The sequence below is a fragment of the Nannospalax galili genome, unplaced genomic scaffold (assembly GCF_000622305.1).
Source record: "Nannospalax galili isolate Female #2095 unplaced genomic scaffold, S.galili_v1.0 scaffold475, whole genome shotgun sequence".
NCBI lineage: Eukaryota > Metazoa > Chordata > Mammalia > Rodentia > Spalacidae > Nannospalax > Nannospalax galili.
In genome coordinates this window covers 357400-382097 of record NW_008339435.1, presented here as the reverse complement: position 1 = coordinate 382097, position 24698 = coordinate 357400, and the positions used below count along the sequence as shown (strand labels likewise).

General features: G+C 37.8%; 1 protein-coding gene across 3 annotated transcripts in view; it reads right to left on the bottom strand.

Moving 5' to 3' along the window:
* Window positions 1-24698, bottom strand: part of Rap1a (RAP1A, member of RAS oncogene family) — an 85628-nt gene that overhangs the window by 8345 nt on the left and 52585 nt on the right. For 2 of the 3 annotated variants that reach the window (XM_008833952.1, XM_008833951.3), the window contains exons 2-6: window positions 11880-11963; window positions 7347-7415; window positions 5021-5077; window positions 2500-2640; window positions 829-972 (exon numbers count right to left, since the gene is read on the bottom strand). In XM_008833952.1, coding sequence (XP_008832174.1) covers window positions 829-972; window positions 2500-2640; window positions 5021-5077; window positions 7347-7415; window positions 11880-11936 — 468 coding nt within the window. In that variant the 5' untranslated portion in view covers window positions 11937-11963. The remainder of the gene's footprint in view (window positions 1-828; window positions 973-2499; window positions 2641-5020; window positions 5078-7346; window positions 7416-11879; window positions 11964-24698) is intronic. The other variant, XM_029563980.1, reaches the window with a different exon arrangement.

Here is a 24698-nt window from a genome sequence, read left to right as displayed (position 1 = left end):
AATGCACCCTTCCCTTCATTTTTTGCCAATTACCGGGGATGCTACAAGCAGCAGACACAAAGGCAAGAGAAAGGGAAACAGGCTGGCTCTGCCCCCCCCTCCCCCCCCCCCCCCTTTATTCTCTTTTTTAGAGGCTTCTGGTAAAGCTACAAAAGCAAATGTTACCTCAGGTTTTGTTTGACTGGGGGTAGCTGGGAACCGCGATAATTTTTTTAGGGGCCCAGTCAAGCTACTGGCCCTTTATACCCAAGCATGTGGCTTATACCAGGCATGTGGGCATTCCGGCCCACAGTTAATTTCTTAGGATGATGGACTGCTTAACTCAGCCTTGTGTCTCTGGACTATCAGCCCGAAAGAACTGAGCTGTTTGAATTACATGTCCATTCTCACACAGACTCCCCACTTTCAGGCATGCTTCGAAAATAAGGCAAGACCCTGAGACTAAAGTCTTTGAAGCTAAGTTCATTATATCAGTTATTTTGGTTTTTGTATTTTCCTACTGGACTTCACTGCCTATTTATATTCATCTGGATAAGGATGCTATAGCAGCAAGGTGTTGTGACAATTTTCACATGCTACTTCTAGATATCACTTAAAGGGCTTAGCAGGACTTTATAATCTTTGACAATAAGGTAAAATTAAGTGTCCTTATTACAACAATCAGAGTGATCTTATACGAGCTAAGGAATATGGTATCTAGAAATCAGTGTATTCTATAAAGTAATAAAGATTACTATAATTTTTCTCTTTAAAAATTTTTCTCTTTAAAAATTAAGGCAAAGGAAACAAAACAGGCCCTTGACTTGCTGTCCAGCAGTTGTAGGTTACCTCATTAACATTGATCTTTGACTTTGCAGAAGATTCTAGAAAGGCACAGTTACACCACTGTCTTGCTAAATTCTGGCCTTGTTCTTTGCCAACCACTCGCTCATCTTCCAGGTCACATTTATTGCCAACCAAAATCATTGGAACCTGTGGGAAGGAAAAAACAAAATCAACAACGCACTCACTACTCAGCAATCACCTGCTACCAACTGGAACATATTCGTATGGTATGTGTCATGAAGTACCTAAGAAAAGGTACTGTGTGTGTGACTGTTTGGGTTAGGGGAGAACGGAAGGAGGGGAAAAAGACCCAAAATTAAGGATGAGATCCTATGAGATTCATATACCAAATTATTTTAAGAATATGATCCCAAAATTCTTATGTGGACTACTATTGAATTCCAAGTGGAAAAACCTGAGGAAAAGGAGCTTCCTGCAATACAGAGAAGAATGGATACACTAGCCTTAAGTGCTTTAAAGGCTCCACTTCAGAGGTCTAATAAATGCCAAGAATAGTGACAAGACCAACATTCTCAGTAGCTTCTACTTCCGCACTTAACATTTAGACTTGAAGACCATTTCAGTGACACAGTAAAGGACAGTTAAGAATAAAAATAAAGCAGCCAGCTAGGTTTCTCCTTTTCCTCTATCACAGGTGCATGGCTATATCTAACACACCTACTTCCAGTAAACATACAGCTAACGTGTTAACTTCCTCAGTGAAAAGGAGTCCAGAGAACAAAGTCATGTGCTTATGAGGCAATGGTATGATATAAAATATCAGAGACACAGTAGACCTTCTGCCTAAAATAAGTAATTGTCATGGGTAAGATTAAAAATACTAGGCCTATTCAATTCCATCTTTTCTCTTTTATTACATGAGATACAGGGATTAACATTGCCAGAACTCAGTGATCTGCACATAACAGTCTATGAAACAGAACTTTTCTGGATAAATTAGACATAGGAAGGAAGAAAACTATTCATTAGGTTAAGGTAGTCATGAGTCATACAGTGTAAATTCCTCCCACCTGCACTGCTATCAAGGTTAGGGTCCTGAGCACATGATTATGCTCCTATTAATAGAGAGAAAACACAAAACCAGAAAGGTACAACTGAAAATTTCTATTCTAATTTATATAACTCAAAAGGAATTCACCATAATCCCAAACTGAGTTAAACATGTAAAATTTTGTTTTTACAAAAAGAGAAGAAGGTGTATACTACCAACAAAATGCTATTTATGGTGGTGCATGCTTAAAATCCCAGTCCTTAGAAGGCTGAGACAGGAAGACTAAGTGCCCAAGGCTAGCCTGGGCTACATAGTGAAAATCAAACTAAACCAAAATCTATATAATAGAGTTTTAGAAATAAGAGAATAAACCATTACGATTCTTAACGTTCTCTGAGCACTACTGATATTAAAGCTCGACTTGAGTCTCAGTTCTTCTGTGAAGTAGCTGACTTCTTACAGCAGAGTGTGAACTTTACCATACATGTCCTCACTTCCTAAACATCTCAGCATAATTCGCATTAATTCTGAAAGTTAAAATTCATTTTCAGGGGTTCTTTTTGACATGTGGTAGATATCTTCCAAACCTTCTACTGATGAGTAAGCACGTTATTTGGCTTCTGAGAGAGGGTAGTGTGTCCTACCGAGAGAAAAATACTTACATCTTCTGTGTCTTTAACCCGCAAAATCTGTTCTCTCAAGTCTTGCAAGTCATTAAACGTAGACTGAGCTGTAATTGAATATACTAGTGCAAACCCTTGGCCATTCTTCATATACAAATCCCTCATTGCTGTAAATTGCTCCTATAAAAAAATTTCAAAAAAATTTTAAGTATATACATTTTTTTAATGTATACTGGAATCATTTTAAACAGAATAACCTCAAGTAAGGACCTACTCTTGATTCTTTCACTACATGCTATCATAAAACATCTTACATAGTTTCTAGCAACTCTGAGGTAAAAGTTCATGTTTGGTAACACAAGTGACTAGAAGCAATGTAGGAATACCTAGCCACCTCCATTTGTTTCTGTGTGATTTAGAAGAAATGTAGTAATTCCTTTTTAATACACTTAACTGATTTTGTTTGGAATTTTATAATATAACCACCACCCAAGTAGAAACAATCAAAGATACAAATCCAGTACTGAGCTGTGTCACCCAGCATAGTCAGTCTCAAGTATCTCTCCACTGACACTTTATCATCTTAACAATCACTACATTCCCAACTCTAGACCAGACTATTTTCTTTTTTTTGGATCAGACTTTTTTAAAAGGAGCTTTTTAATGTACTTTTATCCCCCAGATCTCTGCCATTTCAAATTCTTAGAAAAGATATGAGAACAGCACAGTGACTGTCTCCTCAGACACATTAATGGTTAACATCTGGCTATGGCGCTAAAGCCACAAAACTAAAATTATTTCTTTTTGACATGAAACCCATTTTCTCTTTTTTAAAAAAATTTTTATTTTTATTTTCTGTGTATGAGTGTATTGCCTGCATGTATGTAAGTGTACCTGTGTCATACAATGCCTACAGAGGTCAGAAAGGGCAGCAGAATCCCCTGGACCTGGAGTTACGGACAGTGTTAAGCTCCCATGTGGTGCTGCAAACTGAACCAGTCTTCTGCAAGAGCAGTCAGTGCTCTTAACCACTCAGCCATCTCTCCAGGCCCCTTGAAACCCATTTTCTCGTATCTGGAGAAATCAGTACTCTATGTTATAACTATAAGCAACAATATAGAACATACTCTATCTAAAAAGGCTTTGTATTTTATATATAGCATTAAGAAGGCACATACAGCAGGATATTAAAAATGTACTACGTTAGGAATTTTGTCAGTACAAATTTTGGATCCTCCTATCTCTGGGTGCACTGAACATAAGACCTTAATGCACAAGGTTCTGCAAGCTTTCTGCAACTTTGTCTTGCTAACTCCACTGTCACTACCTCTATTTTGTTGACTCTATCTAAAATAGTTCCAGTTGTCCCTCCTGGCTGATGCACTCAATGTGTATTCCAAGGAGCCAGTCCCTAGCCTTAGTTCTATTTTAGTCTTCTGAGTGCCTAGAACTTAGGCACACAAAAATCATGAGGGTTTTTTTTTTTCCTGGATTTTTCATTTATAAACTTTTGTTAGAAATTCTAGCACTAGTACTCCTACCACTTTCTCTTGAGATTATGATCTTTGCTACTTATTAATTAAAAAGAGTAAACACAAACAGGCAACTCAAGTTTTGAAAATTCAATCTAAGAACAGCCCTGACAGTACTGCTGAGGTTGGTGTTCTCTGAGAGTGCTAACTTCTGTCCTAAGGACATTCTACAAGACTCATGCGCTCAACTGCTGCAGTAGCACTAGAGATAGGCTGGCGGGTAGGAGAAACAAAAATCTCCTGGGGAATGTACATGAAAGAAAAACAAGTCAGAAGTAGACCAGATGACAATGCTACAGAGAGAACTAAAGCAGAGGAGGAGTTTCTTTGGAGTGAGAGCAGAAGATTATATTCTAATGGAGGGGGTAGGGAACAACTCATGGATGCTAGGAGGGCAGGAAGGAGGATCTCTCCTACGAGTATGTGGAGAGAGCCCCAAGCTAAGGGAATAAATGGACAGGGCCCAAGTAGAAAGCATTTGAGACGCTGTAGGAATCAGCTAGTGTGTAAAGGAGGTGAGGTGAGACAAGGAAACATCTAAACTTGAACAATATTCTGAATTTAAATACTTTTTTTTGTTGTTTTTTGTTTTTTTTGAGACAGGGTCTCCCTGTAGCTCCAGCTGTCCTGGAACTCACTATGTAGACCAGGCTGGCCTTGAACTCACAGAGATCTGCCTGCCTCTGCCTCCCAAGTGCTGGGATTAAAGGCATGCGCCACCATGCCCGGCTTAAAGACCTTTTTTAAAAGTACTTACAGCACATATCTTACTTCAATATAAAAAGTCCTCCCCCACCAAAACACATCTGAGATTATGCAGTTTAATTCAATATACAATTCAGTCATGATATATAGGCATTAAGCACATTACAAAACAATTTCATAAACCTATGAAAAATTAAGAAGTCTTATATTTACAAAATTATAGAAAAACATCAGAAGGGTCATTTTTACACAGAAAATTATTTGGTTGGCAAAATCTCCTCACAAATTAAAATTTGTTAAAGGAAAAAAAAGAAAATCCTTACTGTCCCTGCTGTATCCAGAATTTCCAGCATACACTGTTGACAATCTACTTCAACTTGCTGTGGGGGCAAAAAGAAGAAAAAAGGAAAAAGTAACATCAAAATGTCATTCCGTTTTCCTTCCCCCTCTTCATCCCAACTACAAAGTGTTTTTCCACTTGGATTCACAATAAAGAACAGGTGTTTTCAAGCATACTCTAAAACTATAAGGAAAATGGACAGATTTTTTAATTTAAGAAAAACAGCAGATACAGTTCTAACAGAAAAAATGCACATAATATGCACATTTATATTACCTTTGTGGAAAGCAAACAATTAAAGACCTCAAGTCAGATGTGGTAGTGCATGCCTATAATCTCAGTACTAGGGAAGCTGAGGTTGGAAGATCTCAGTTTAAGGCCATCATGGGATACATGGAGAAACCCTATCTCAAACAAAATAAAACAAGAGACTGGGCTTCACTGTACCATATAAATGGGTCATAAGATATACAAAACAATTTTGAGGAACAGAAAAATTTGCCAACTTATTATATGTAAGTTGTTAAAATTTTGTTAACATATAGTAGAACATAAGGAAAATTAAGTGTTAAACTAAATAGCACTGAGCTCACACATCCCTTAAGATTTTAAGGGCTCTTTAGAAAAACTGTGTAAACGATGAAATTTAATACACTGAACTCCATTTTCCCACTGTCTTGTAAAAGATGACTGGCTGAAAGAAAGTATCAACTATCCACTGTGTGGAAAACTTTAATATAGAAGGGATTAAGAAAATTAGTTCCTCAGCATTCTAGATTTTGCTTTGTGGTTAAAGACTTAACTGCAATTTATTTGAGGTACATTTCAGTAGAGCAATCCTGTCCTCTAAAAATAAACATATTGCTCTACTGGCTCTTGAACCCTGCCTGTCAGGCAGATTCCCTACAGGTCTTTTCATTTTGCCTTCCAATCAGACAGTGATTGATAAGAAAGTGCCTCTACTGGGGGCTGCAAACTTGTTACCCCACCCGGCATGGAGCAAACAGTACCAGGCAGAGAAACCTGTAGCAGAATCTGTTCAGGAAATAATGCATTAAGCCTATAGCTTTGCAGGTATGTAGAGCAAAACTGTAATACAACTTGGAAGAGAATGAAACTGTTCACGCATACTCCCTGAAAAGCTTAATTTAACAAAAGTTATAGCACTATCAAAGATTCTGACAAAAAGATCTTAACAAAGCAGGAAGTGGAGGGATAACCTGGGCTGCCTTTAGAGTCCCTTATAATACCTCACCCCCCAAAGGATACTTGGAAAATAAAATCATGAAAAAATTCTTTTTAAAGAGCCATTTTAGTCTTACCACAAAATTGAGGGAAAAGTAGAGATTTCCCATATTCTTCCTGTGTATACCATGCAGAGCTTCCCTTTTATCAACATCCTGCTGGAGACTGGACATTTGTCACAACTGATGAAACTGCACTGATACACTGTTATGACCAAAGGCCCAGAGTTTATATTATAGCCGGCTTTTGATATATGTTCTGCGGGGTTTGAGATGTACATGACAGGCATTCCCATTTTATCACATACACAGTCTAAAAAATTTTGATAGTCTAAAGAGCTGGCTGGCCTGGAACTTATGCAGACCAGGCTAGACTCCAACTCATAGAGATTCACCTGTCTCTGCCTCCTGATGCTGAGGCAAAGGTGTGTACCATCACACCTGGCCTTAACAGATAAGCACATTTACTCACTCGATAGCTTTAATCATGTAAGTAATCTTAATTCTTGTTAACAAAGAGTTGAAAATATGCCCATTATTTATAGATAGTATTTTAAAAAATACTTTATATGTCGATATATGTATATATATATTTTTTTCATGTGAGTATATTGCCTGCATGTGTGTAAGTGCACACATGTCATGCTATGCCTGCAGAAGTCAGAAGAGGGTGTCAGATCCCCTGGAAGTGGAGTTAGGATGGCTGTTACCCACCATATGGGTGCTAGGAATCAAAGCCAAGTTCTCTGCAAGAGCAGTCAGTGCTCTTAACCCCTGAGCCAACTCTTCAGTCCCTCATATGAAGTATTTTTCTATTAAAATTTCTCACCAGGAAAATGGATACATTAAAGAACAAATTATTAACCACCAGCAGAACACAGAGCTCTCTATACTTTTGTATCTAAGCAGTATTTTGAGGAATGTTGTGTGTAAGTGAAACTTCTATAAACAGACACAGCACATTTCTATCTTTTCTCAAAACTATCTAAAAAAGCAATTCCACAGATCAAGTCTGAAAGCTGTAAGGACTACTCATAAGTATGCGAACAGAATTTCACATCTTACCTTCCTGTAGGAGTCTTCTATCGTTGGGTCATATTTTTCAACAAAAATTCCCTGAACAAACTGAACTGTCTGGGAGGAGAAAAAACAAACAAACCAGAGTTAAGGACTTAGTTTGTTACTTAAAGTCACAAAGTTTTAAAGAATAATTGAAATGTTAAAACTCTGGAAAATGAATGTAAATCATTTTACAATAAGGATGCATATATAACTAAGAAAGCACTTATTGCAAAAAAAGGTGGCCATGCTAAAAGCTTACTGACACTTCTACTACACTGCTAAACAATGTCACATGAAGTGTTAAAGTAGAGATACAGATATCTAGCATATTAAAAAATAAAAAACCATCCATATTCAACTTGTCTCTTTGTGTGTGTACAGTAACTTTTATCCTATGCTCTCAAAGGAGAGACACAAAGGTTCTAATTTTTATATTTTTTAATTTTGAAGGAAAAGGAGATCAGGGAATTTAAATTTACTGAATACCTTTTGTTTCAGGCACAGATTGCTTTTAATTTATAATCACATTTAAGTTTAACTTTTACCCCAGAAATCTTTTCTCATTTGCCAGTTGAGCTTCGAATATATCATCTTTCTGATTCTTAAGTCTTACTTTTTCCACTGATAAATACTACCTAGTCACAGATAAGAGGGAACTTATAAGTAATTCCAGAAAAAAAGACCAGGCAATGTGTTCTAACACAGACTGGGTGCAGTACTACAAATGGTTTCAGGAATCCACTGAAGGCCTTGGAACATATCCCTTGCATATATTGTTCTTTTATCTGTAAGGCATCTGTGTGCATACCACAAAGAATGCATTTCATTATTCAATAAATGACAAGAACAGATGACAGTACTGAGATATTTCCTAGATGGCTTTAAAACAGGGTCAGAATATCACTGCCTAATAAGCAAAGGTAAAAATGTGAACCAAGGTAATCTATACTAAAATTACTCAAGGGAATACTTCATATACTTTTAACTTGAGTTAAACATTAACTTGAGTATAGTAAACATTTCTCTTACTAAGGCCTTATTATTCAAAAAAATTCAGGCTATAATCACAACAAGAACTTTAATCATCATTTCTTCCCTCCCTCCTCTCTTGTCTCCCTGTGTTGGGGATATAATCCAGGACTTCAGGCATACTAGGCAAATATTCTACTACTGAGCTATATACCCGTCTTTTGTGTGTGTGTGTGCAGGCCAGAGGAGGGTATCAAGTGTTCCTAGTCTATCATTCTTTGCCTTAGTCCTTCTAGCAAAGGTCTTTCACCAAAGTTGGAAGTAGGCTGGCAACCAGCAAGTCCCAGAAATCCTCCCCTTGCCTATACCCCTTGTGCCCTGCCACCTGCTCCATGGCAGCACTGGGTTTATAGATGTGTCCGTGTCCATGCCCAGGTTTTCATGTGGTGCTGGGGATTCGCACTCAGGTCCTCATGCATGCATAGCAAAAGCTCTTACCCACTGAGCCATCTCCTCAGGCTTACAGTCTTTTAATCCTAACTTTTATAGGATTTAATCACCTTATCTTTTTATTATGACATAATTTAGATAGGAAAAAGTCTGATATGACTTTCTATTAGGCTTTAGACTAGAGAAGAGGGTCTCAAACTATGGTCTAGGGCATGAGGTCTTAGTCCTACTAAGATGTACTATCCTGGTCTTATAAATTTATATTGGTGTTTTCTAAGGGGTATAGAACATAAGCTACTCCAAGAGCGTAGCTGCAAAAGGCATGAAAACCCAAGCACCTCCCAATAAGCCAGGTACCTGTAAAATAAAAAACAACCTCATACTCACCACTTCTTTTTACTAAGAGTAATCTTTCATTATGTCTCTGACTTTCATCTCTCAAATTCTCAAGGACATCTCATTCATATCAATTTTAATTTTATTCCTTTCTCTTCCATACTGGATCTGCTCCTTCTTCTCCCTCCTATGCCTTTACTTTCCTATACTAGATTACTGCTCTAGTACTTTCAATTTCCAAACAAAATGGAAAAACTCTTAATTCCATAACCCCTCCAGTTTCTGTTCATTTCTCTGCTCTCTCTCATGACCACATTTCCTTAACTGTCTACATGGTAGCTCCATTTCCTCAGCTCTCATTTACTCTTTAAACTGTACCCAATATGGTTATGGCACCATCGTCATATCAAAGCTGCTTCTTTTATGAGGTTCAACTACCTCCCTACATTATTTCTCTTTCTTCCTTGAGTTCTGAGTATTCAAGTAGATACCTCTTCACATTCAAACAGTACAAGATATCTTCTTCTAGCAGGGCATGAAGAAGAGTGCTTTTAATCCCAGCACTCAGGAGGCAGAGGCAGGTGGATTTCTGTGAATTCCAGGCCAGCCTGGTATACATAGTGAGTTCCAGACCAGCTGGGGCTACAGGGAGACCCTGTCTCAAAAAGCGCCCCCCCCCAAAAAAAAGTAACTGATGATATATGTAGGTTACATAACAAATCATATATTTTATAAGTATCTCTCTTCAGCATCTATCTTTTCAAAAAATAAAACAAATGGTAGTCCACTCTGGTACCTTTCTTCTCTCTCTGATATAGCTTAGATATCATTAGGTCAATAATACAGAGCTATTTCATTCTTTTGTACAGTATTCCACTCTATGTGTTAAGATTTACTTAACTAGTTCCAGTTCCTACTGATAGGCATTTAGGTTTCAAAATTCTTGTGATTATAAAGAATGTTGCATGAACACCTTTAAGGGACCATTTTGTATAAGTGAACTTATATTTGGGATACATTTCTAGAAAGGGAATTCCTGAATTGAAAGTTACATGAAAAACCGAGTGTGCTGGTACATGCTTGTAATTCCAGCACTTGGGAAGCTAAAGTAGGAGGGATTACAAGTTCAAGGTTGGCTTGGGCTAACAGTGAGACCCTGTCTCTAAAAAACCCTCTCCAAATTACATGAATTTGAAACATCATTCCCACAGAAGTGTGAATTTAAATTCCTAACAGTCTAACAATGTAATTCTCATGAAATTAAATATGATCAATATAGTCAAGGTACCTAAAATTGCATCACAAGCCTCTCTTTTAAACTCTTACCCTGAAGATCCATTTGATATATTTTACTTGAACATCTTTCCTTCTTAATTTCTATTCCACTCCAGCACTAAGTGATTTTAATTCTACTTATTTAATATTTTTTAAAAAGATGTTTTATTATTTTGTTTATGTGTATGAATGTATTGCCTGCATGTATATAAGTACACCCATGTTGTGCACTGCCCCCAGAGGTCCAAAGAGGTAACCCCTGGAACTGGGATTAAGACAGTTGTTAGCTGCCATGTGGGTGCTGAGAATTGAACCTGGGTCCTCTGTATGAACAACCAGTGCTCTTAACCACTGAACCATCTCTCCTATTCCTTAAACATCTACAAGTATCTTCTTCACTACCATGGCCCTAATGCAAGCACTCATAAACAATCATCTATTAGTTAATTAGCTCCCAATTTTCTCCCATCTTCTAAATAACAAAGAACAACAGAAGTTTAGTAATTAAAACACAGCTCCCAGGGGCTGGAGAGATGGCTCACCAGTTAAGAGTACTAACTGCTCTTGCAGAGGACCCGGGTTCAAGGCCCAGCACCCACATGGCAGCTATGAACCATCTTTAACTGCAGTTCCAGGGGAATCTGATCCCCTCTTCTGACCTCCTAGGCACTGCACGGCATGATGCACTCACATATATGTAGGCAATACACTCAAACACATAAAGTAAAAATAAAATAAAATAAAACCCCACAGATCCCATTCACCTGTTTCCTGTCCCCTTTAAAAACCTTACCCTCATGCCTGCTCACTGTTCTTCCACATGACTTCCAAGCTTTCTGTTTGCTTACTTCCTGCTACTCATTACTGCCCCACTACCCTGCTCACTCTTCCTAGCTATTCTGGCCTTTCTTACATTTGTCTAAGCTAACTTGAAATGGTCTCTCCCTTAACAATCTGAATTTTTCTTTCAGAATCTCTCTCACAATAGAATCAAGTGATTCTCTATTTAAGTGTGCTTATTCTAGCTCCTCCTCTGTCGTACTGTAGGCTCCATGAGAGGTTGTTCTGTTCACTGTTGTGACCCCAGAGTCTGGCATGGTAGAAGCTTCATAATTACATATAGAATGAATTCAGTATACATGCAAAAAATAACTTCTATACAAGCTTGGGGTTGAGGCAAAGGAGAATGTACTACGCTAGAATCTGTAATAAATACTTTTGTTCAATGGAATGTCAACTTCCTTGAAAATGAGAGAAAGCATGTTCTACTTTGAATCACAAATGCTGGTGCTTGACAAATAAGGTAGCCAATAGTTAGTAAATAAAGAAATAAGTGAACGACCAATATAAAGCTACTGAATGATTCCTTGTCTGTGTGGGCCAGATATGGAGTTCATAAAGAATAATGAGACCTGTTCTCTTTAGTAACTTGAAGTATGAAAGCAAGCAAATGTCATCATTCTGCACGTGTTAAACTGATCAGTTACAGCTGGGTGGCTAACTTACCAGAGCAGACTTCCCTACGCCGCCTGAACCAAGGACCACTAGCTTGTACTCACGCATGATGTGCTCTGTTTAAATACTGACGATCTGAAAAACAAAAATGAAGAGAAAAATTTAATACACCTACAAGAATAGCCTAAGAATGCAGCATCATATCAAGTATAGGTTTTGCTTTTTAATTTTTTCCCTTGACTTTATCAAGTGGACAGCAGACACTACACAGCAAAAAATCATATAGATTTTAACAATGGCTTATAGGACTACTGAATTTTGCTGAAGATTATATAATCTCTGACTAGGTTTCAATCATTAGCTTTTTTATTTTGAAGAGCTGTCGGAAAATGGGATATTAAAACGAGCATTATGCAGGGTATGGTGGCGCATGTCTTTAATCCCAGCACTTGGGAGGCAGAGGGAGGTGGATCCTCTGTGAGTTTGAGGCCAGCCTGGTCTACAGAGTGAGTTCCAGGCAGATGGAGCTACAGGGAGACTCTGTCTCAAAAAGACCAAAAACAACAACAACAACAACAACAACAACAACAACAACAAAAAACCCCAGCACTTGTAACTATAATCATGAGCCTAACTATTTGTAAAGCTATAATTTAAACCATCAATATACTTTCTTGGAATATTTGCTCATGAGCTTTAATATAATGTGCAAGCTCTCCCATTCATGATTCAAGGACTTTCTTCTCCCCTTAGAGACAAGAGTTATGCAATTTGGGAGTCTTTTAGATAGACCCACTGAAGAGGTACTCCAATTGCCTCACCCTGTGTCCCTGTTCAGCATGGAAGCCAGAGCGGTCAGTGTCCCTACTCCCTACTGGCAATTTGAGTAAGCCCTTCAGAGGATGGCATGATAAGAATAGGAGGTAGGAACTGGCTAGGCAGTTAGGGTAAAAAGACCCCAAAGAAATGTAGCCAGTTTCTCGGCTAAAAGTCAAAATGTCCTTGGGCCTGTTAGTAACATACTCTGTTCCAAAGGCCAAAAATATCCAAATGTCAAAAGTACTTGGGAGCTCTTCTTTTTTTTTTTGTGCAGGGAAAAGTGATGGGGATATATGGGAGAAGTTGGAGGGGAGGGAGTGGGCATGGATTTGATCAAAACACCTTATATATGCATGTATGAAATTCTCAATAAAGTTTTTGTAAAAATTTAAAAAAATATATCATGTGCATGCTATTTTACTCATCTAAAATGCTGCATAACAATTCTGTACTATTTTATTCTTTGTTACACTAGAGTTGAGCTGTTAAAATGTCTGCCTGAAAATTGTTAGGATATAGACAATAGACAAGATGGCACTGTCCACCTGCACTGCCAGAAACCAGTAATGTGCTCCACTAGGCCTGAAGTTCTATAGAAAATAAATAGAATCTAAATTTAAAAAGAAAAATCTCCATGATTATCTTACAAAGTGAAAAGCCAGGAAATAATTTCCAATGGTCATTATGGAGTAACAAAGGTGAGACTTTTCTAAACTTCTAACACTAAGGGGGCGGGATTATTTTACATACTAGATAATAAATAATGTAGGGCTGTGATTTCTGAGAGACAGAAAAAGAGAAAAGAGTGAAATAAGACTTCCATGTTCTGGCTTTCTGCCTAAAGACACTTTTCAGGTTGTGGTACAGGAAGAAAGAATTCAAGCAGAGCTTTGGAATAAACAAAAAAAAAAGGAAGCTATGCATAGAAAATTCCAGAAATCTATAGCGTCTGTGACCAATAGTATATGGACTTAAACTCCATGAGATAAAGCAAAGAATAGAGACCTATAAGCTGCAAATCTCGCCATGTTCATACAGTGCTAGGAAATGAGGTTCTTTCTTCATCAGACACCAGACATTCACCAGAAGCCTTAGGCATTTTACACTTTGGTAGAATGCCCTGAAATTAGGGTGAAATGTATTTATTAAAACAACTCCAGAAGCTGGATGTGGTAGCGTTGGGTCTAACCCCAGTTACTCAGGAGGCTAAAGTCAAAGGACAGAGTTCAAGAGTCAGTCTAGCAACTTAGTGAGATCCCATCTCAATAAATCAATGAAAGCTGATGAAGATGAAAGGGGGAAGGGGAAGAAGGAAGGCTGAAAAAATGAGAGGCAGGAAAAATAAAAGAATAGAACCATAGGACAATATCAAGCTATCAGGCAGTCTAATATGTTTAACTGGAAGGTAGCTTACTATCAGAAGAAATGATGATGACAGTCTCCCAATGTGATAAAAAACTATCCACCCACAGATCTAAGAAATTCACTCAACAAGCCTTCTTCAGGTAGTATAAACACAAAGAAAATCAGAGTAAAGCATAATAACTGAGTTCCTGGAAAGCTGTCAAAGAGAGGAAAAAAAATATTCCAAGTCACCAGAGGGGGCTGGTGTTACACTAACACTCAAAGACTAAGGCAGGAGGATAAGGTTTGAGACAGTCTGGGCTACGTAATGAAACTGTGCTTCAAACAACAGAAGTTTAGATAGAAACACAATTGAACAGAGTTAGGAAATTTGTATTTCTGTATGATGGCACATGCCTGTCATCTCAGCTCTTGGGAGTAGAAAAGGGAATGAAGAGTCTAAGGACATTTTTAGCTACATAAGACCCAGTCTCAAAAAAAAAAAAAAAAGTCTGTGTTCCTGAAAAATAAAATTTGTATTTGTTTTTAAAACACAATCCCTGCCAAATCTCTGGTAATTTATATCTTTGACATAAATAAAAAAAAGAGGAAGTTCTGTGAGAACACCCCTGCCTCCCTGGGAAGTTTGCGCTCCTGCCAGATAAAGCTTCAGAATCTCTTCCCGGGGACTATGATACGGTGTGGTGCCCAAGGTAGTGCCATGGTGTCTGTGGCATAGGTAAGTAAGTACTTCCTTTCTGCAGAAACAGAGTAGCAGAGTACAAGCCTGATGTGGGGAATCTCCTGCCCTGAGTATTCAGCAGTGAAGGCCTAAGGAAATGGACTTGGATTCAAGCCTCTCAATTCACGTATCTCATTCAATAGTAAGGCATCAGGCAATGAAATCTAGAATGTAGGTCTTCAAACTTCAAAATGTGTCTCTCAGAAATTAAAGCCTTCAAAAAAGTCTGAATATATTAATTAGTTGGATTTAATTATTCTACAATGTATAAATATACCAAAATATCACATCATACCTCCCAAATACATACAATTACTTGCCAATCTAAGAAAACAGATGATGACTAACAGGAGCATAAAGCCTCTTTTAGGGTGATAGAGGAAAAAAATCTTTTTGCAGTGGTATATACTGCATAGGTATATACACGTATCAAAATTTATAAAGAATGCCGGGTGTGGTGGTGCACGCCTTTAATCCCAGCACTTGGGAGGCAGAGGCAGGCAGAGCTCTGTGAGTTCAAGGCCAGCCTGGTCTACATAGCGAGTTCCAGGCCAGCTGGGGCTACAGGGAGACCCTGTCTCAAAAAAAAAAAAAAAAGACCAAAAAAAATTTATAAAGAGAACATTTAAAATAGGTTAGCTTTATTGTATGCAGATTATGGCTCAACAGATATGATTTATGTTCAATGGGATATTTTCTGAGAATACCAGTTAGTTACACCATGAGACTAAACTAGTCTACGATACAGCTGACAAGTTGGCAGGGGTGATTCTGCCAACATTTACAAATTATCTCCCAGGGGCTAGAGAGATGGCTTAGTGGTTAAGACCACTGGCTGTTCTTGAAGAGGACTGGGGTTCAGTTTCAAGTACCCACATTGTGGCTAACAACTGTTCATAACTCTAGTTTCTGAGGACCTGATACCTTCTTCTGGCCTCCACAGACACTGCATGACACAGGTGCACTAACATATATGCAGGCAAAGCACTCATACACATAAAAAAAATGGGGAAAGTTAGTATAGAAACAAAATTAAGGGTTTAGGGGCAAATGATAGAGCAGGGGAGAGTCCAATATAGTTTATTAATGCTGAGGAAACAACTTGAGCAAATTTCAAAAGCATTAAACATACACCCCACCCCCACCACATAGTTTGGTGTGGTTAGAACATAGGGTCTATTATTTTTTTTTTATTTTTATCTTATGTGTATGAATGTTTTGCCTACAGGTATGTTAAGTGTCCCTGTTCATGGAAAACTTGTAGAGTCCAGCATAGGACATTGACTCCCCTGTAACTGGAGTTACAGATGGTTATGAGCCATCATGTGGGTGCTAGAAATTGAACCCAGGTCCTCTGCAAGAGCAACAAATGCCCTACTGCTGAGTTAGCTCTCCAGCCCCAGAACATAGAATGTGAAGCTGGAGACAGACTTAGGCTCACAAAGGTTCCTGTCATTTTATCTAGTAATCAAAAAGAAAACAGCGCTTTTTAAAAAGAAAGTTATTATGGTTATATTTCTGTTCTGGAAAGATAACTGGTAATATAGAAAATGGACTGAGGAAAAGGGAGACCAACAGTAGGGGGCAGTTAGGAAGCTACTTCAGGTGGGACATGATGGAGACCTGTACAGCAGCATGAGGGCTGAGGAGGAAACAGGGCTTTTCTGAAGGTAAAACTGACAGGACTATGTAACTGACCAGATTATTGTTGAGGAGGAAGAAGAGTAACTCCTAGGTATCTAGCTTGAGCACACAATTGGCTGATAGAACACCTGCAATTAAAGCAGGAAACAGAAAAAAGAACATGCTTTCTTAGAGAATTAAGTGTGATAATCAAATGGGAAATGTAGCAGAATTTCATAGCTGTTTTTAAACCCCAAGTTTGGAAGGGCAGTGGACCAGGGTTCAGACTTAGAGCCATTGTTATGAAAGATGGTAGCTATCAAAACCACAGCAGTGGATGAAATCAACTAAGGAATACTCGGTGAAAAGAAAAGAAATCTAAGAACAGAGCCCTGAAAAATAAGCACATGAATATGCAAAAAACAAACAAACAAAAGGTGAGGTGGAAGAAGTTTGTGCAGGACACAAGGCATCCTACACTTGTATTGGGTGGTTTCTCATTTACATGGATAACATTTCTTTGACAAAGATGGTCCTATCCTTAACCTCTTTTCCAGGCCTCTTGCTCAGGGGATTGCTATCACCATGGCAGTATGTGAATTCACTTTCTCTATTTTAAAAATGTATCTTTCAAGAGGTAGTCATAAACAGCAAACTCATTCAAATTCCCCAAATACCTCCAGCTTTTCTAAGGCAATAGCAATTGGGGAAAGAATTCAGAGATGATCAACTTATTTGTGGTATTCTGCCACAACAAAATACTTGGACTCTGTTCCTTAACACATTTTCTCCATACTTATGTACATACAAAGTCATTTTCTACATACTTATGTACAGAAAGTTATTCTTTACACCTAATGAATGCCACAGGCTACAAATACATACATACAAGCACATCTGTAAAACAATAAAATAGCTCATACAAGCACATACATACAAATTGTTAATAAGAATAACTGGGGTTATTATTTTCTTTCTAAAGAGAGTTAGTTCTAACTCAATTACTGCCAAGTTAGAAAACCACTTTACTCTTCCAAGCAAACCCTATGCCTTTTTATGGAAATCTCTGTGTCCTACACTCCCAACACAGTACCAGAAAATTTCTTACTCTGGTTAAGACTTCCTGACAAATATGAGGACAGGAATAAACATGACACTTGTATAAGTTTTAAGTCAATCTTGAGTCTTTAATTATGGTTCAAATTATAACTTTTGTTCACTCTTCCTTTGGCAAAACTAGTCTAACAAAACAGCATAACTTGGCTGTATCTACAAAGCAAATAAATCTTAAATTTGTTTTTACAAAATATGTAAACTGAAGAACTATAAGATTGCAAATTAAACCTACAATACAGATTAAAAGGAAATTAAGCTGTGATGAGAAACTTTAGATGTTAGAGTAAAACTTTTAACAGTAAGGAACACCAAAGGTCATCTCCTAACGATATTGTCTGCTATCTTTAAATATTTACAGATATCAAGAATACTTTAAAGCTGATAAGTGGGGTGAAGAGCTCTGGGTTGGATCCCTAGCACCACAAAACAGAACAAAATAAAACAAAGTCCTGACAAGTAAGCACAACATGCTGCTGGGAGAGGGACTGCATATAGAAACCATGACCAGACTTAATTTTCTAAGACAACATCATAGTACAGCATAATGAAAATTCAACTGGCTTGATATGAAATGCAGATACTACCTCACTGAAAGAATTCACCTTGAAACCTCTTCTCTTGTACTTTCCAATCCTCTCAAGACTAGCATACTTTGTGGAGGGAATGCATACAGAGAAACTGATGAGAAAATGTACAAGTGCAAGTGGGGACTGGTTCCCAAAACACTGGTTCCCCATTCCCACCATAGAAACCAAAATCCACAGGCGTCCAAGTCCCTTATATGCCACAGTATCTGCATATAAACTACACATATCTTCTATACTCTTATATCATGTCTAGATTACTTGTAACATCTAATAAAATGTAAATGTATAGAAGTAGTTACATTACTGTGTTGTTTGGGAAATGACAAGGGAAAAAGGTACAGATACAATTTCCAACACATATACAGTTTTCCTTTCTGAATTATTTTTTATCCTTGGCTGCTTGAATCCATTGATGCAGAACCTATGGATACAGAGAGCTGATTGTCTCTGTATCAGAGACCATATTCCCCTAAAACCACAAAACACTTATTTGGCTCCTTGAAGGAAAAGTTTGCTAATCCCTGCTCCAGTTTATCAGAGGAAATACTACCTTACCAGGAGAACTGGATAAGGAAGGGGTAGAAATGTCAGAACAGAAAACAGAACAAAAGAAAAAGAAATTAGCTGTGAGACTGCTACCTACCTACTATGAGCAATGGTGTTTGAAACTTTGTATGTGTTAACATTTTAAATTCTCACAACATGCCTACTATCCTCATTTTATTCCTGTTACCCTCATTTTTATAGATGAGCCAGAGAGGCTAAAACTAACCAAGCTCAGCACAGATGGGCGCTAACTGCTCTTGGACATGAGACAACCACCACAGGCCAGAGGAAAACAATTTTGGGGGTAAAAAATTCAAGAGTAACAAAACCCAAAGAAAACAGTTAAGAGAGCCCATGGGAAGGCCTGGTGTGGTAGTGCACATCTTTAAACCCAGTACTCAGGAGGCAGAGACAGTGAATCTCTGTGAGTTTGAAGGTAGCCTGGTCAATATAGCAAGTTCCAAGCCAGTCAGCTAGGGCTATACAGTGAGACCCTGTCTCAAAAAATAAATAAAATAAAATAACCTTCTGAGGTTATCATATCTGTATAAACGGCATACTGGAGACTTATAAAACATGACCATAAACATAAAAGGTCAGTAGATGGGATGAAGAAGGGGAAACATGTTTTAAATGAAGAATAAGTTAGTGAGTCAATATACTGAACTCAAAGTATAGAAGGACAGAAAAACAGAATATATGGTAAGAAGGTGCTGTGATTTGAATATGTCTGTCAAATCTCATACGTTGGAAACAATCCTCAAAACCATGTATCAATGGTGGGACATTTGGGAGGTGACTGAGTCATGAAGGTTCTGATCATCAACAACAAATTAAAGAATTATTGGGTTTTCTGAGGATTGGTTTTTGTGTAAGTTTTCTCGATTGGGAAAAGGATAATAATGATAATGAATATTTCTCTATATATATAGGAAAAATACAAGTCTAAACAAACACAAAAAAATGTAACATAATGCCAACAAAATAGGCTAACAATTTTTTTAAATCCCTAGGAAAGGAGCTAAAGACATGGCCTGGTGTGTAAAGTGCTTGTTGTACAAGGATAAGACCTAAGTTTGCAGCTTCAGCACCCAAATAAAAAGGCAGGTGTGATGATGTGGGTGCGGTGGTGTATACCTGGAACCCTAGCATTGTCAGGGATGAGGATGGGGAGGAGGGGAGACCGCAGGCAAGGGATGCCTGGTCAATTTCATCTAAACAGTAATCCGGGTGAGAGATTTTGTCACCCCAAAATAAGGTAGAGAGCAGTAAAGGCAGAACTTGACACTGACCTTGGGCTTTCATATGTGCACACATTGCATCTGCACCACTCCTCCACATTAGTGCAACATACCCCACCCCAGCACATAAATATTTTAAAATTCACTAGGAAAATAAGTAAACAATTCTTTATTCAATAGACATAGAAACTGAAAAATCAACTACAAGAGTCATAAAACAAAGGTATGAGGAATAATTCGGAAGAGACCAGCAGTTACAAGGAGAAGTCCTAAATCTGAATTCTGCAAAACACAAATAGCAAGTACTGTTGTTTTATGGGAAGTCAATGCTGATAAGAGTACCTAGAAAATAATACCCTTAACTTACATGGGGCAAACATACAAATAGCTATTTTTGTCTTTTCCTGCTTTAAATATTAGGTCAGTATTTAACAAAAGAATACTGAAATACACGAACTTTTTCTGTAGTAGCAAGTCACTAAAAACCAACTCTAGATTGAGCCACGTAGCCCTCTGAGCTGCATTTCGCAAAATAGTCCACTCCATTTCTGGGCAGCCAAATTGTTAGAAAGTTCTTTACATTGTTCTGTTCTGTGTAGTGGCCAATAGCTGGGTTTCTGTTCTGTCCATTGCTATAAACAGAATAAAGAGAGTTCCCCTTTCATTTCTATACTTTAAATATTTAAAGTTTTTTTCTTCCCTCTTTATGTATTATCTTCTTTTTCAGTAAACAGTACCACCACCCCCCACCCCTTAACACTCAGGTCTCCTGCAAAACCTTCAGTCTTTTTATTCTTTTCAGTATACACTTAGGGCTTAGGAGGTAACTTGGTGGTAAAGGCATTTGCATACTGTGCACAAAAGCCTGGGTTTACTCCTTAGCACTGCAAACAAGCAAAACAACAACAAACAACACCCCATGATTGGTTAACACTTAAGAATTATTACTAAAGGGCTTTTAACAAAAAAAGTGATCACAATATCACTTTTTTTTTTTTTTTTTTGGTCTTTTTGAGACAGGGTCTCCCTGTAGCTCCAGCTGTCCTGGAACTCACTATGTAGCTCCAGCTGTCCTCACAAAGATCTGCCTGCCTCTGCCTCCCAAGTGTTAGGATTAAAGGCGTGCACCACCACACCCGGCCACAATATCACTTTAATGTACAACTACTTAAACTCAAGATGCTTGAGAATTTTCCTCTATATTCCTAAGTAAGATTTATGCTGTTACTTCTTCATTTTTTATTTTAGATCTTATAGTAGATAAGAAATTCAGCCCTCTTAATACATTGCAATATAGTATGTTTCCTTTATAAAGACAGAATCTGTGTTAACTCTGAATTGTCAACCTAATTTTCTACTCAAATTGAAACTACTAAATTTTCCTTCCTATCTCCTTCTACTCTTTCCTACCCCTCTACCAGCACCACACCCGAAAAATAGAAAAACAAAACAGAAGAGAATAGCAGTGCCACAATGGGTCTGCAGAGGTATCTAGTCTTGAGGACTGAGCAGCTACTAGGTTCTCAGTCTTTCTAGTATGCAGCCACTGTTGGACTACATACTACTACATACTACATACCACGTAAGCCAACCTAATGAATCTCCTTTGTAATATATATTCATCCTATTGGTTTCATTCCTGTAGAGAACCCTGACTAATACAGTGTTTCTCCCTCCTTTCTTTTTTTCCTTTGTTTTTATTGTGTGTGTGTGTGTGTGTGTGTGTGTGTGTGTGTGTGTGTGTGTGTGTCCCAGTAAGTTTAATTAGGACTGCTTACATGAGCATAAGTAAGGGGTTACTTACAGGAGCAGGTAGAACTTACCAGAGGCTACTGAAGAAAAAGTCTCCCTCTTCCTCAGTAAACACTGTCAATAGCTTTCATGATTGTTTCTGGTTTTTGAGATAGGGTCTTGCTATGCCTAGGCTGCCCTAGAACCTGCAGCAATATTCCTGTCCCAGTGCCTGAGTGCCTGATTACAGAAGTGTGCTTCCATGGCTGCCCCCTGCTCTCTAACAACAACACTCTGCAGCATATTTAGTTATCTATGCCTCTTTTCTCATCATCTGTGTCTTCTCTTGTTTTAAGTCAATTTTACCAAGTTTGTTAATTTTATGATCTTTTTCTAAGAACAATTTTGTTTTTTCTAGTATTTTATTTGTATTATTTTTATTTCTATGTGTATGAGTGTACTGCCTGCATGTAAGTGCACCTGTGTCATGCAATGCCTGCAGAGGTCAGAAGAGGGCACTGGATTCCCCCCGGAACTGGAGTTACAGGTGGTTGTTAGCTGCCATGTGGATATTGGGAACCGAACCTGGGTCCTCTGCAAGAACAGCCAGTGCTCTTAACCACTGAGCCAGCTCTTCAGCCCTGTAAGAACAATTTTGATTTCTCTCTAATTTCTGCTTTGTTTTTGTTTTGTTTTTTCTTTAGCTTATTTTGCCTCTTTCTCAACTTACATTGGATACCTGGCTCATTGTTTTCCTTTTCCAATTAACATCTGAACTGTTCATCAGGGGTTACTTTCCTTCTATCTAAAGCTTATCTTCTGGAACTTTTCTTTGGGATATTCAATTACTGATACAAGCTCCCATTTTTTGTTTCAGAAGTTTCTTTGTTACTTTCCGTTACCACCAATCTTGAAAGGTATTTCAGCTTTAATAGCTATTTACTTTCAGTGCACTGTAGTTAACTAGTCTACTGTCTTGGTCTCTAGTGTCCTTTCAATAACTCAGCTGCTGGTATCATGTAGATCTTTTAAAAGTAATTTGTCTTCTCCTTCTGGCTGTTTTGCTTGAGCTATTTAGTATTTCTCTTGCTTAGAATTTAACTTTAATTGTTGTCTTTCTGTAGGTTGGGAAATACTATACTGATTTCCTGATTATCTCCACTTGACTATCTCTCACATCTGGAATTCTTGTTAGGCAACTGCTAAACCTTCTCTTTTTATATTGAGATGTAGACCAAGCTGCTATAATGAGTGTATATACTGGCTTAAACACTAGTCAGATCTTATTTCCTTCTCATAAATAGAAGAGACACTCTAGGGCTTCTTTGGCAGTTCTATCTGAGAATCAAATTTTTACATCTTATACTTCTCTGTCATCCTTAAAGTATCGCCTTCTATAACAGCCAAAAAATAGCTCACCAATCATGCTACATTCTTGTCAGTCCAAGAGAAAGATGAGAGTAAGGAAAGGGCATATCCTTTTCCTCCTTAGGCACGATCTAGAAGTGACACAAATTTCCACTGGCAACCTAAACTGCTAACTTGGCATAGTCAAAGCTCATAGCTGGAAGGCAATGAAATGGAAGCTTTAGCTGGGCAGAAAAGCTTTCAATGAACAGGTCCATTCATGGTGAGAGGAGTAAAAAAAAAGGTCAGCAGGGAAAACAAACACTTCCGGCTACAATTTTCCAATCTTCTTTACACACTTTCATCCTTGTCTCTTTATTTTGGTTAACCTATTTTTTTCAAATTATTTTCTTATTCACTAATTTTCTAATATAACTTGTACTTGTCCATTTAACCTTATCTTTAGTTATACAAATATGGAAAGTTTAGCTGGGCAGCTAATATGTTATATATTTATAGATGTATTTATATATATTTCTAAATCTCTTTTTACCTCCAAAGCTAATGGTAATGCTTCATCACCTCATTTTGTCTTTTATAAAACCTGAACTCAAAACTGGCTCACTCGAATCCCGGCTCTGCCAGTACTAACCTCGGTCATGTCACTTCCTCATTCTGTGCTTTAGTTATGTACCTGTAGGGTAGTCCCAGCTTCATAGAGTTGTGAGAATTAACTGAACTAATATGTATAAAGTATTAGAAGACAGTAAGATTCCATAGGGAAGTTCTACAAAGTGTTAACTATCATAATGCCATCATTATTTTATTTTTAGTTTTTCTCAATATGCTAATTTAAAGTCTATATACAATAATTCTACAGTCCGAAGTCAATGGGGGTCCAATTCAGTCATCTGTTGTTTTGTTGGTTCCTATTTTCAGAATCTTTTCTTTTTGAATTTAGTAGTGTTTTACTTGGACATGCATTTGCTTCTGTTAAAGGACTATCAATGGCCAAAATTACTTTAAACCATATTCTTAGTATAAGATGTCTTAGGACTAATTTACATAGTGTGATCTAAAGATTCAAATCTCCCATAGAGGCTGGATTATGACTATAGAATGTCAAAGGGTAACTGCCCCTCTTCTGACCTGTACCACCACTTCAACTCAGTGCTTAAAATCCAAGACAGTCAATTTTCCTTGTAGTTGTCTGGGGTCAAGGACAACATAGACACATGGTGGGCAGTTCCCTAATAAGGCTGAGTTTAATCTCCTACCTCTATGTCTTCCAAGATGAAATCCTAAGCTTTTAGTTATGTAGCTAAATAAATGGCCTCAAGACAAAAACAAGCTGTGTGCTTGTTCTAGCTTTCACTCACTAGGCCTCTGAGTATGTTCAATAAAATATATACACTCTAGGGTTGGAGGTTTAGTTCAATGATGGAATGCTTGCCTAGCATATGCCTGGACCCAGGATCAATCCGGCACCACAAAAAATAATGAATAAATTATAAAACAGTGCCAGCTCTTAGACTGTAAACAATTAAAAGCACGCATGCTTGCTTTTTGTTACCACATTATAACCAGGTCCTATGATGCTTCTAAAGGTGAATTTCCCTTATGAGGAGTACACACTAAGCAGTGAAAGAACTTACATCCTTTTGCAAAGAAAAATGTGCCACAAATATGCAACTTCAGTTCCAACAGCATTCCCTAGGTTTACAGATATTTTATTTTTTAAAGCACTTTTTTGGGGGGTAGAAACGATGTCTCG